The sequence below is a fragment of the Sander lucioperca genome, chromosome 11 (assembly GCF_008315115.2).
Source record: "Sander lucioperca isolate FBNREF2018 chromosome 11, SLUC_FBN_1.2, whole genome shotgun sequence".
Lineage (NCBI taxonomy): Eukaryota > Metazoa > Chordata > Actinopteri > Perciformes > Percidae > Sander > Sander lucioperca.
This window is the reverse complement of record NC_050183.1, coordinates 7,836,076-7,848,390: the sequence shown is the minus strand read 5'-3', so window position 1 is coordinate 7,848,390 and position 12,315 is coordinate 7,836,076. Positions and strand designations below refer to the sequence as shown.

At 38.5% G+C, this 12,315-nt stretch overlaps 1 protein-coding gene across 1 annotated transcript in view; it reads right to left on the bottom strand.

Annotated features, from left to right (window-relative positions):
• spata6 (spermatogenesis associated 6) overlaps positions 1-12,315 on the bottom strand; it is a 32,347-nt gene that overhangs the window by 19,614 nt on the left and 418 nt on the right. Inside the window, 9 exon segments of the mRNA XM_031307088.2 lie at positions 534-694; positions 1,014-1,054; positions 1,511-1,613; positions 2,759-3,199; positions 6,667-6,747; positions 9,876-10,000; positions 10,140-10,181; positions 10,310-10,358; positions 10,846-10,983. Coding sequence (XP_031162948.2) covers positions 534-694; positions 1,014-1,054; positions 1,511-1,613; positions 2,759-3,199; positions 6,667-6,747; positions 9,876-10,000; positions 10,140-10,181; positions 10,310-10,358; positions 10,846-10,983 — 1,181 coding nt within the window.

The following is a 12,315-nucleotide window of genomic DNA, read 5'->3' as shown; positions in this document are numbered from 1 at the left end:
GTGTGATCAAAATTAAAGATTGGCTGTGTATGAGCTTCCGCACATACAAGCACACGGCAGCGGCAGTGTATGACTAACATCTCGTGGGATTGCCATATATTTGTCGTATACTGTGATTGGAAACTCATACAGGTGCCTCTTTTGCTTTTAAAATCTTTTGAGCAAACACCAATGCTTTACACAGATGGATCAGGATAAATTCAGGGCAAACACCACAAAAAAGAGGATTATGTTTTATCCTGCTTTGGTGTGAGTGTGAACAAAATCAGCTGGTTTGTGGCCAGAACAGTATTGCTAACCTGTTTGAGAACCTAGTCAATAAAGTAAATGTTAGGTTTTCCCAAGAAAACATTAAAAAGATCACATTTTATGGTTGTTACATTAACAATCATGTTGCTGACCTGCTTTTTGGTTGTTGTGTATTTTTTGTATAAAGTGGTTATGATTTAACATATCTATTCATGTTCTAAACATTTAAAATATTAAGGTATTTTCAAGGTCTGGTAAGGGAAAGGGTTGCATAGAGAGTTTACCTTTCTCTGAGGGAATGGCTGAGATTCAGAGGACTTCTGGCGTTTGACACGGCCAGGGTGGACTGAGCTAAAGCAGCACCTCTCACAGGGCTTCTGATCTGGGCATCAAGTCTGGACTGTGTCTCTGGAGATGACTGGACCCTCACAGAACCCGACTTCACCTGGAAGAGGTCACAGGGCTGGGCTGGTATAGCTTTATAGCGACATGAACACTTAATATTACAAATATTTTATTACTTTGACAACTTAGACATTTTTTTTTCTTCACAATATTAAGCAAATCTCCACTAAAAGTGGGCCGATAAGACGATTAGTTTGAATGAAAATAGTACATTAGAATCACTTCAGAATACTTTTTCTAAGAACAAAATGTCTAAAACAGTTGTGCGAATATATCATATGGTTAGCCTGGCTTGGACTTTGTGTACTTACAATAACATTGTGTCATTTGCTGGTTTGAAATGTTATGATTAGACTTACTGTGGCTGGTCTTGGTCTGTAACTCCCCAGGAAAGAAGAATCTACAATGACAAAGACAAGTTAAACGTTGTATGAAAACAGAAAACTCTGCTTTTTGAGATGCATAACATCTACAGTATTTTATTTAAATAAGATATAGACCTTAATCCTTAAATTTAGAAAGGTGTAAGTGAAAGTTATAGATAGAGGCAGCTGTATATGGAGCCATGTGCTATTTGTGTAGCTGCACCGTTATTACAATATGACAAAAAAAGAATAATCAGAAACTATTACATCAGTCACTGTTGATATCCTCAAACAACAAAAATATAAATGTGGTCTTTCATTTTGAAAGACCACATGTAACCTGAAGATGTAAACAAAGACAACAAACAAATTTTCACAAGACAACACAACCAATCTTGATATATTAGACCAATTCCTGCAGCAAGTATAGCATGGCCTTAGGTATGTAACAGTACATGTATTTGTTTTTGCATATGAGCATGAAGGCCTACCTGTGTGATCAGCTGTGAAGCTGACTGAGTGTCGATGCATGCTATTATTCTGTGACGAGGAGGAAGGAGCTCCAATCACAGAGACACTACTGCAACGAGGGACCTTAGATAAAACACAACAGAAAAACAATCTGCTGTCAAACAATATCATAAACTTAACGTTGTAGTTTGAATTCTGTCTACGTCGTAAAACACATGCACAGCAAGGTTGTTTTGGCATTATTTTCTTCAATTTGAAGCAGTATATAAAGGAAAAGCTGCCAAAAAACACTGTTACGCCATTGGTTTGTCATCTCAACCCCAAATAATTTTACTAAAAAGATCACAATAAGGCATAAAGAAAAACAAAGACAAGACTTCTACAGAATAACCACTTTTCTCAAAAAACATACTGTAGTTTGGGAATGTTCTTCCCACTACACAAACAAACTGAGTAGAGGCTCTGATAATGCATTCACCATGGGGCAGAGCTACTTCATTAGCTATCTATTTGTTAATTGCAGCTTGACTCTCAATTACTAGGGTTAATTGTCGACAGAAGATTCCCCCAGGAAAACCAGAGAGGGAAAAACACAGTCCCCTCTTTAATAAAACGCCTGTTGTATTCTAGTAAATTCCATTCATGTGTGTGACAAAAACAACTCTCTACCTAATAATTTCTTTTAATAACAGCATGTTAGTGGATTTCGATATTCATACCTCAGGATTAGATTTGATGTAAATGAAGTAGCAGGAATACAGAGGGGAGCAGAGGGAGGAAGGATGTGTTGTTCTTGTCCATCAACTGTATATTCCCCACAGCTGTGTGATCAGAAAATCACTCCCTTTTATATGCAAATATCTCATAGCAGTGATACGGCCATAATTAAAGTATTAACAAATAACTGTATAGCAGCCTAAATCCAGGACATGTGCTATTAAAGCACACTCAAGGCCCTCAATAAGGATAATAGGTCATATTACATGTGCACACAAACAGTGAAACATTTTCATGACGTCAAAATCCATTAACGGCTCAGGTAAAAAGATTAACACTGCTCTCTTATTTTGCCCTCCACTTAATCTGCCCACTAGATTATGTTACATTTTGGGAAGCTCCCACTGAGGTTTGAACTACATCAATTCAGGATCCCATTAATTTTAACCCCTGTCCACTGAACACGTGTATTATTAGCATTAAACAAACCATCCCATCACTTTTTTTGTCAATTGCCTTCAGTTTGGAGGAATATATCTAATGTTACCAACCAAGAAGGGCGGCTGGCTCTCAGTCTCCTTCCTGAAGTGGTGAGGCCCCAGCTGGAGATGGCTAAGCCTCTGCGTGGCGTCCTCTGAAAGCTGGCACATCTTGCGATGGGTGTAAGGGGACAAGGCTCGTGTCTGCGACGAAACTGTGGGCTGCTGGTAGCCAGAGTTTACAGAAACTCTAGGAGAAGCGTGTTTTCTCTCCTTATTTTTATTCTGGGGACTTCGGCCAGATGGGGATGAAGAAGGGGAGCGTCTGGATGTTGAGGTCGGTGCAGAGTTCGTTATTCTAGCCTCAACATCTAGCCTTTCCGACCTACGTTTCCAAGAGACACAGTTCGCATCATCTATTTTGGAAAAATGCCTGCTGGATGGCGAATACTTTTTTGCAGAACTCTGTCTGGATGGGGTTAAAGATGACCTCACTGGAGAAAGACAGCAAGTCTGGGGGTGCAGAGACAGAATATATGAGAGAGAGAGAGAGAGAGAGAGAGAGAGAGAGAGAGAGAGAGAGAGAGAGAGAGAGAGAGAGAGAGAGAAATATATATACATTGTTCAAACATGTCAAACTAGCCTCACAGCTCTCCAATTTGATGTGACACATAACATTTGTCTCAGCATTTAACTTTTTATGCAGAACCACAATGTTGTTCCTCCATAAGCGGTAGCCATTTTAGCCATTAAGGCAGCTGCTCTCACTCTCAACACAGACTCGTTCTCCCTGGACAAAACCATTGAACCATTAGCTAAATCATTTAGATTAAGTGTTACAACAACAGCTCCTGCAGTTGGCACTACCATGGAGACAACCTCTGCAGAATTACTTCAATAACTCTAATGGCCACTAACATCATTCTCCGATGCAATATCCCATATCCTGCGGGTAATGCCAACCGGGGATAAATAAGTTAAGATAAAATGTTAATTGCATTTGATGGCCATCTCCAGTCTAATATGATAAAGAGACATTACCTGGCTGTAAAACAAAGATAATCTAAATGCTAATTATGGAAATCACACAACATTAAAACTATTTTTAAGAGAAACAAAATTATGAATAAATCCTCATCAAGGTTGCCATTTGAGATTGGTCTAATTTAATAAAATTAGGCAAACTCTCCCACCCCCACATCTACCACCATCTCTGACTTCTTTCAGCTCTTCTGTCTGCTCTTTGCTGGACGGCCACCGAGAGTCAGTCAGTTTTCCTGTACCCAACTGATGATTAGCTGCTATTTCCACTACTGGAAAGCAGTGCTTTGAGCTAAATGCTAACTTTAGCATGCTAACCACATCCATGACACTAACATGCTCACCATGACAATGCTAGCAATTTTGAAGATAGTGCTAGATGAAAAGGCTCACCAGAGTGATTACAACTAAACCTGAGGGGGGATGTGAATGGCTGTACCAAATTTCATGGCAATCAATCTAATAGCTGTTTACATTTCACACAGAAAACACAAATGTCAACCTCATGTTGTGCTTGAGGAAAAGTCAGAGGATCATCAAAGTCGTTAAGATACATCGTCTGGGCACAATGAATGTCTGTACAAAATATTGTACCGATCCATCTACATTGACAACATTTCACTAGAAAAGTGAGAAAAGTCATTAGGATTAATCCTCTGGGAACCCTGGATGTCTGTACAGAATTTCATGGCAATCCATCTGACAATTGTAGAGATACAGGCTGACACACAGACAGACTGACCAAAATTTCCGCCCCTAGCTGCTACCATGGCTAAAAGCGACTTTTGGATTAAACATTTTCTTTAAATGAGAATGATAACAATTAACAGAATATAAAGGCACCAGAAAATCTGCAAAGAAAGAGTAAGACATTGCTGAAAACTGAGTGTATATTTATCACTACAGTTTCAGAGGTTTTGTGGAAGATGCCATCACTCTAAATCTCTATTAAAACAGGACAAGGTTTGTCAGCTGGGCGGGCAGGCAGTCAGGGAAATGCATATGCTGAGGAGCCATTAGGAGAGAGAAAATGGAGAAATTCTACTGTCTGACAGCCACAGCGGTGCTCTGATCCAGACATCCCCCTGAGGGGCCGGGAGAACACTGACAATCTGCTTCGCTTTCAATGACATCCCATTTAAACAAATAGCTTATCTTAGGTTACTGCACCAGGGAAATGCATGGTAGTGTTTTTGGCACAACATGCCAACCGCTGTGTGATGGATCATATGTTATAAACAGGACTGTTTGTGTAAGATTATCATTCTTATGTTTTTTTTGTTTTTTTTAAATAACACTCTTTTTGAGTCTAGATTAGGAGCATTATTCAACTCTACTAGCATCCATCTGCTGAGATTACCTCTGCACACAAAAGTATGCAGAGTCACACAAGACCACGCAGGCGTAGATTCAATTTAAGTAGGGCTGAAACTAAGGATTATTTTCATTCATCAAGAGGAAGATTACAGGAATGTCTGTAGTAATATCCTACATTTGTGAATTTGGGTACATTTTATGAACCAAAAATATAAGGTTGTTACAACAAAACACAATATTCACTCTCAGTGGTTTCTGTGACATGAGAAATACTTTCAAAGTACTAATGTTATAAAATAAAAACAATACACAGAGCTAGGCTATCTACAGTAAAGGACCGTAGCTCTATCAAGTGGAAGTCATGCCACGCCACTGACCCACCTATGTGGAACAAATGCAACATCTCTTCGCAGTGTCATCTGCCGTATCATGTTGTAAATTCAGATGAATTTTGATTGGCTGTCAGTGTTTCTATTGTTCATCAAATTGGTCTGAAAGTGATCGCGACAATATAATTTGCTACTGACATTGTTGTTATAGTTGTGGTGTAAACTCCACCATCCACGAGTTACAAAGATTTTTTAAACTTAATATTTATAATTATCGTTATAGTGATTGTTCTTGGTGTGGATGACCCTTATCAGTCCAAGAAGAAATGCAGTAAATCCTCACAACTGAGAAGCTAGAACCAGAAAATGTAAGGCTTGAAAAATTAAAAACAATTATTAATTTGTCAAAATAGTTTTTTTTTTTATTGATCGACTAATTATACAAAAAAAAACTCTATACCGAATACTGCAAAAGTGGATGAGACCATGTCATTAAACAAAGTTTGGGAGTGCCCATACCAGGAAAAAAAGAAATAGAAGAAAGAGAAAAGAAAGAGTAAAATGTTATTTTATGCAGGAGAGCACAGTTACCCTTTAAAATCCACAAGGACACTGTGGCAGAGAATACAGGTGATCCTCATCTTGAATAGTTCATGTGACAAACTGACTGGTTCTGTGACAAACATTGTGTAAACTCCTAGCTAGTCGGAGATGTGAGAAAAGCCTTGCTATCAGCATCACAGATCTGCCTCCCCGTAATTACAATCACAAGGAGAGAACAGATACCCTTGAAACACTGCCAGTATGGATAGATAGATGCAGTAGCCATGGCAACAATAGGAGGTGGGTATGTATGGTGGAAACAGACAAATCTGATGGCGAGCGATACCACTCATTAGAGCCCTCTAGATATGAATCGTCACTGCTCTAGCTTTGGTAAACACTTGTACACAGCAATGCTGAGTATGAAGCTGTGTGCTGTGGTCAAATTTGAGACATTTTGAACTGTTACGCAGGCTGATAAACACACTGCTTTCTTGATTTATGAGAGGCACTTTGATGGATTTTAACTGTTTACATTTTGACTAAGCAGGTCAGAAAGGCAATGAACAAACACCAAAATGTTTTTATAAAAGACAGTCGTCTTCTAAAATGTTTTACAAATCAACAACAGACAAAAGGCAGATAAACCAACAGCAGACAAAGGTACATATTTGAAATACTGGCCACGGTGTGTTTGTGTGTCTCTGTGGGTATGTACAGATCTATGAGATGTAATAAAAGGACACTTACAGGTGAGGCAGACAAGCTGTCTCTCCCATCACTCTCTTCTATGACTGATGTCGTGGCAAACTCCACTTTGGGGGAGATTCCCTAGAGAGAGGGGTACAATAGGAACAAACACAACACCTTTAACAAGATGGAGACAAACGGACAGATAACAGCACTGCTTGGAACACCAATTTGCAATCACAAATCTTCAATCTATGCCTGGCTTGAGAAAAACAAATTGCAGAAAGGAGAAAGGCTCCAGTGATGTTTAAATAATATGGCATTTGGATAGAGACATCTAAATTGCTATGTCGGCCGCAAACACAAACACAAACACATAAAACCAACGGTGAGGGGAATGGTGTTTAAAGACATTTAAATATATGCCAGTTAGTGTCTCGGAGGACAAGGGGAGGATAGAAAAGCAACCCACAGCCACAGAAAGATGAAGGAATGAAAAGAGTAGGTAAGAAAAGAGATACAATTTCTCCTGTATTAGCTTCTCTGCATTGGCTTTCTGTAAAATCAAGGATTGAATTTAAAATCCTTCTCCTGACCTACAAAGCTGTCAATGGTCAGGCACCATCATAACTTAAAGAGCTCATAGTACCTTATTGTCCCACTAGAGCACTGCGCTACCAGAATGCAGAGTTACTTGTGGTTCCTAGAGTCTCTAAAAGTAGAATGGGAGGCAGAGCCTTTCGCTATCAGGCTCCTCTCCTCTGGGTTCGGGAGGCAGACACTGTCACCACATTTAAGAGTAAACTTAAAACTCTCCTCTTTGATAAAGCTTATAGTTAGGGAGTGAGGAGTTGCAGCGTTTGCCTAGACCGGCGGGGGAGGGTGTATTTCTGCAGAGACGGCACCCTTTGTCTTCTCTGCTTCTCTTCATAGTCGTCAGATTAATCTACCAACCCTTATAGAGCTGGCCCAGGTTTGCCTTGGACCAGCTCTTAGTTATGCTGTTATAGTTTTAAACTGCGGGGGGACTTCCTTTGACACACTGAGCTCCTCTCTCCTCTCTCTTTCCATCTGTGTGCATCCATGTCCCAGAAATGCTTGTTACTAACTTGGCTCTGGGGAGCTTATTCCCCAGGGTCCACATGTTTTTTCGGCCTGCAGTTTTCCTTGGATTAGGGTGGCACCTAAATCATGGTTGCAGCTGTCCCCGTGGTCCTACACTGTGCCCAGCTACACCCTGCTACGCCCTGTAACGCCCTGTAGTGCCCTGCTACGCCATGAACTACTACAACAACTGCTATTTCTAGTCATAGTTCCATTATCTTTATTGTGACTATAATTGCCACTGTTCATCACACCCAGAACCGGCACCGTCAGACACCGCCTACCAAGAGCCTGGGTCTGTCTGAGGTTTCTTCCTAAAAGGAAGTTTTCCTCACCACTCGAGGTTTCTCCCTAAAAGGGAGTTTTTCCTCGCCACTGTCGCACTAAATGCTTGCTCTTGGGGGAATTACTGGAATTGTTGGGTCTTTGTAAATTATACAGTGTGGTCGAGACCTACTTTATTTGTAAAGTGTCTTGAGATAACTCTTGTTATAATTTGATACTATAAATAAAATTGAAGTGAATGGAATAGATAAGGAGAAAAAAGGATGATGTAAGAAGAGGAGGGATAAACTAAAATGACAGGATGGAGAGTAATTGACTGTGTAGCATAGACAGTGTACCTTTCTGTAATGTGCACAGACAGAAATTAGGAGGAGACTCGCTCAAAGTGACACATGTAATATTGGTGCCAATCAAGCCGGATCACATGGTGAGCACAATATGGGGTCGCTGTGACATGTGAACAACTTTTAAACGCATCGACTGACATCCTTCCTTTAACTAATTCAGCAGTGTGCAGTAGCTCAAATACCTTTGCAAGCATGAAATACATGTGATACACCAGGGCCCATATTTATCAAACTGTTTTAAAGTAAATTTTTGGCTTTAAGTGAAAGATAAAAGTAAATATCCTTCACTATTACTCCTTCTTGAAAATGTAAAAACAAAAGCTATTTAACGAATGTCTTACGACTTTAAAATGCTCTGAAATGTAGGAGAACTCTAGAGGTTTCTTAAGTTGTTTAAGAGTAGATCTTAGATGACTGCAGTACAAAAACAGAGGCAAGCACACCTCTGTTAGCTGAAGCAGTAATAACAGTAGGTATAGAGTAGTTTTAGTCTAATATTTGCATTTGATAGGATGTTACAACACATTAAAAAAATAAAATCTGGCATTAATTTTGTTTGCAAACACTTTTCATGCATCTTTATTGTCCGCACTTGTCAATGCGGTACTAAATTCTCCTTACTATAAGATTTCTTATATATATATATATATATATATATATATATATATATATATATATATATATATACAGGGTTCATACGCATTTTAACCAATACTTTTCCATGACCTTTTCGTGACTTTTTGGCAAATTTCTGTGACTATGTATTCCTGAAAATGTCAGTCGACATTATACAATAATAATAAAAATCTGTGTTAAAGTTTACCCTCAGAGGTTTAACAATAAAATGAATGACAATTTATGTGGTTCATAGTGGGAGTCGTAATATCGCGCCCCGAATAGAACGGTGAGGTTAGGACGACGTGAAATACATTTATTAATCACATATTATTATACTGTGTTAAAAAAAAAATTCCATGACTTTTCCAAAACATTCTGGGTCTTTTTATGTTTCCAAAACCTTTCCAGGCCTGGAATTTGCATTTTTCAAATTCCATAACTTTTCCAGGTTTTTTCAAAACGTATGAACTCTGTATATAGATTGTAGTTAATTTCACGGTAATTACTAAAGGAGATCTAAAGGATTTCACACAAATAAAATTTTACTTAATTTTTTTTTTTTTTTTTAATGATATACATTTTTGCTGAATAACATACCACTGAGTAAACTTTATATTATTTATAGGATGTACAATATGAAAGATATAGGGTTAAATCCATATCTCTAATTTGCTATTCCTTTTCTGAGCATACATGTGATCAATGATGTGATCACTTGACAGCTGCTCTCAAAAGTTACTTTCACACTTCACTTTAAGCTGGAGTAAGTCCCTTGATAAATGGGTCTTATTGCTCACACTCAGCGAATAACTTTTTTACTCCTATTTTGACTCTTAGAAGTTTGATGAATATGGGCGCAGGTGTTGGAAGGAGGATTAAGAAATAAATAAAAGGAATAGATGGAGAGCAGCCTACAGGAAAGGAGGAGGATCTCTTCATCAGTATTTCTCTCTCTGCCGCTCCTTCTCTGGAGCTCAGTCTGGGACCAGGGTACAGAAAATCTCTGCTGCCCTCCTCCATCGTCGCCAGGACCTCACCCTCTAAAAATCATACACAGACAGACAGTAAACAGGACCACACACATACACACAATCCAAATTAGAAATCCTGTTTTTGCAGAGTAATGACTAGATACAGTGGGGACTTATAATGCCCATATGGCATCATCAGAAAGCATACCTGGAGGCACCAACTGAATCAGCTCAAAAGATGTTATGTCAGCTAAAAGGAAGGAAAGCACAAATAGACTGTGAGCTAATGATCAGTATCACAGCTAATAGCCTATAAGCTTGCATAGCAGAGAATTCAGGGCTAGGAGATGTGGAAGCAAATCCCAGATGGCCATTTACCTTCCAGGAGGTCAGCTACATCAGCAGGGTCAACAACGCTGGGAAAAGTCTGTTAAAACAGAGTACAGACGAAGCAAATCAATACTCATAACAAGATGAGGCAGACAGCCCGGTATCTAACCCTCCATTCTAACAAGAGAAAATATGGCCTCTTTTATCAGGAGTTGGGGCAGTAATGTTAAATTGGAGGGCTGCGAGTTTGAATCCTTAGACTTGTTAAAAAATTAGCCATTAAAATCCTGCAGTGTATGCAAGAAGAAAAGTCAAACACAAGGATTCAAATAGAAACAAATTAAGAGACAACAACTGCTAGGATGTAGATTTCTTTACCCTTACTTTTTTGTAAATAAAAGTACAATGGATATGTATTAGTAGGAGCCAACACAAAGTCTGAGATGTGACCTGAAGACGTGATATGCATCCCTTATTTGTATTGGATACCATCCATCTCTCTCACTAAATCTGACAAAAAATATCTACAGACATGTAATTCTACATCTTGTGCCTAATAGAGGGAACATAGTTATAATTCTCACCTTGACAAATACCATTTTGTGGTGGAAGAGTAAAGGAAATGCAGGTGGCAAACAGGGAGTCTTCCTGTACTGGCCCATGATACACACACTGAGGTAGATATCGTTGTTTCTAGTCAGGAGCACTCCTGGACATGTGACCTGCAACAGTGACAGGTCAGGCATTCAGTTGTATTATATATATCCTTTATTGGCATATGTATTTGTCTTATGACAAAAAAGAGCCTCTTCTTGCACACAAAATATACATTTAAAAAATAACACTTTTTCAGAAATAACTATAAATAAAATAAATAAATAAAGTTTAAAATTGTATTTAAAGTAGTAGAGTATCAATATCAGTAGGGCATTTTTACTGCTAACATTACCACTTATCTTTTTTGTAACCTGCACAACTAATTAAGTTGAATTGCTTTTTAATATACTAAGTGGAAATGAGATCTGAAAAAAAATCAGCTTCCAACCAGTCTATGCTTCCGAAGGATCCACAGGTGCTGCACATTAAAGGAAATGTAACGATTTAGGATCAATATTTATACGTTCAGGGCATCTCTTTTAGTTAATGATTGATTGTAGTAAGAAAGCAATTTTAAATTAATTTCAATTTAAAAAATGCATCATTTAAAAGGCCCTGAACACCCACACAGGTTTTTTGAGTTAATCTGGCTGATTAGACCTCTTCCCAGAACTGTGTGGTTGTGTATAGACCATTTTTAGTCTATGGTATAGACTGATTGATTTACATCTTCCCGAGTCTCCTTTTAGCTTTGTTGCACCAGTTAGGGCAGGACAAATGAAAGCTTTATTATTATTATTATTATGGACCTTTTTCACAGCAGACATTTTGACTTGTCATAGTAGGAAAAGCACAGCTGAAATTGATAACCTTGGCTCAATTCCATCAAGTGTCCCAGTAAGCTATCAGTGAGTCAGCATGCACAATACCAGGGCCTCTCCTAGCTAAGTGGAATGCAGCCATCATGAATGGTTTTGAATACACCTGTGTTTACTATGACATGTCAACATGTCTGCCGTGAAAAAGGTCTATAGGTAGAAAAGATTTGTGACCTAATAAATTCCAATCTAAGGTCCGACCTAGCTAGCTAGCTACTTCAACTTGAGCAGAGGTCTTATCAGCCACAATAACTGAAATAACCTGTGCGGGTATTCAGAGGCTTTAAATATGTTTATTTTGTCCTCATGCCAGCCATATAAAGGCCAGCAAAACATTTTATTTTTTGGGTAACGTTAAATGTTTAATAGTGATTATTTAGCTAGCTAGTAGCCAAGATTTTATTCTAAACATGCTACGTTACATAATCTCTAACGGTCTGTATAGTACAGATTAAAATGGATCAAAATGGTAAAAAAAAAAAAAAAGAAGATTTCTACTCAGTCAAAGCATGCTCTAGAATATTCATAATGTTTAGGAAGGATTTAGGAAAAGCAATTTATGGTGAACTATGTAGTTAA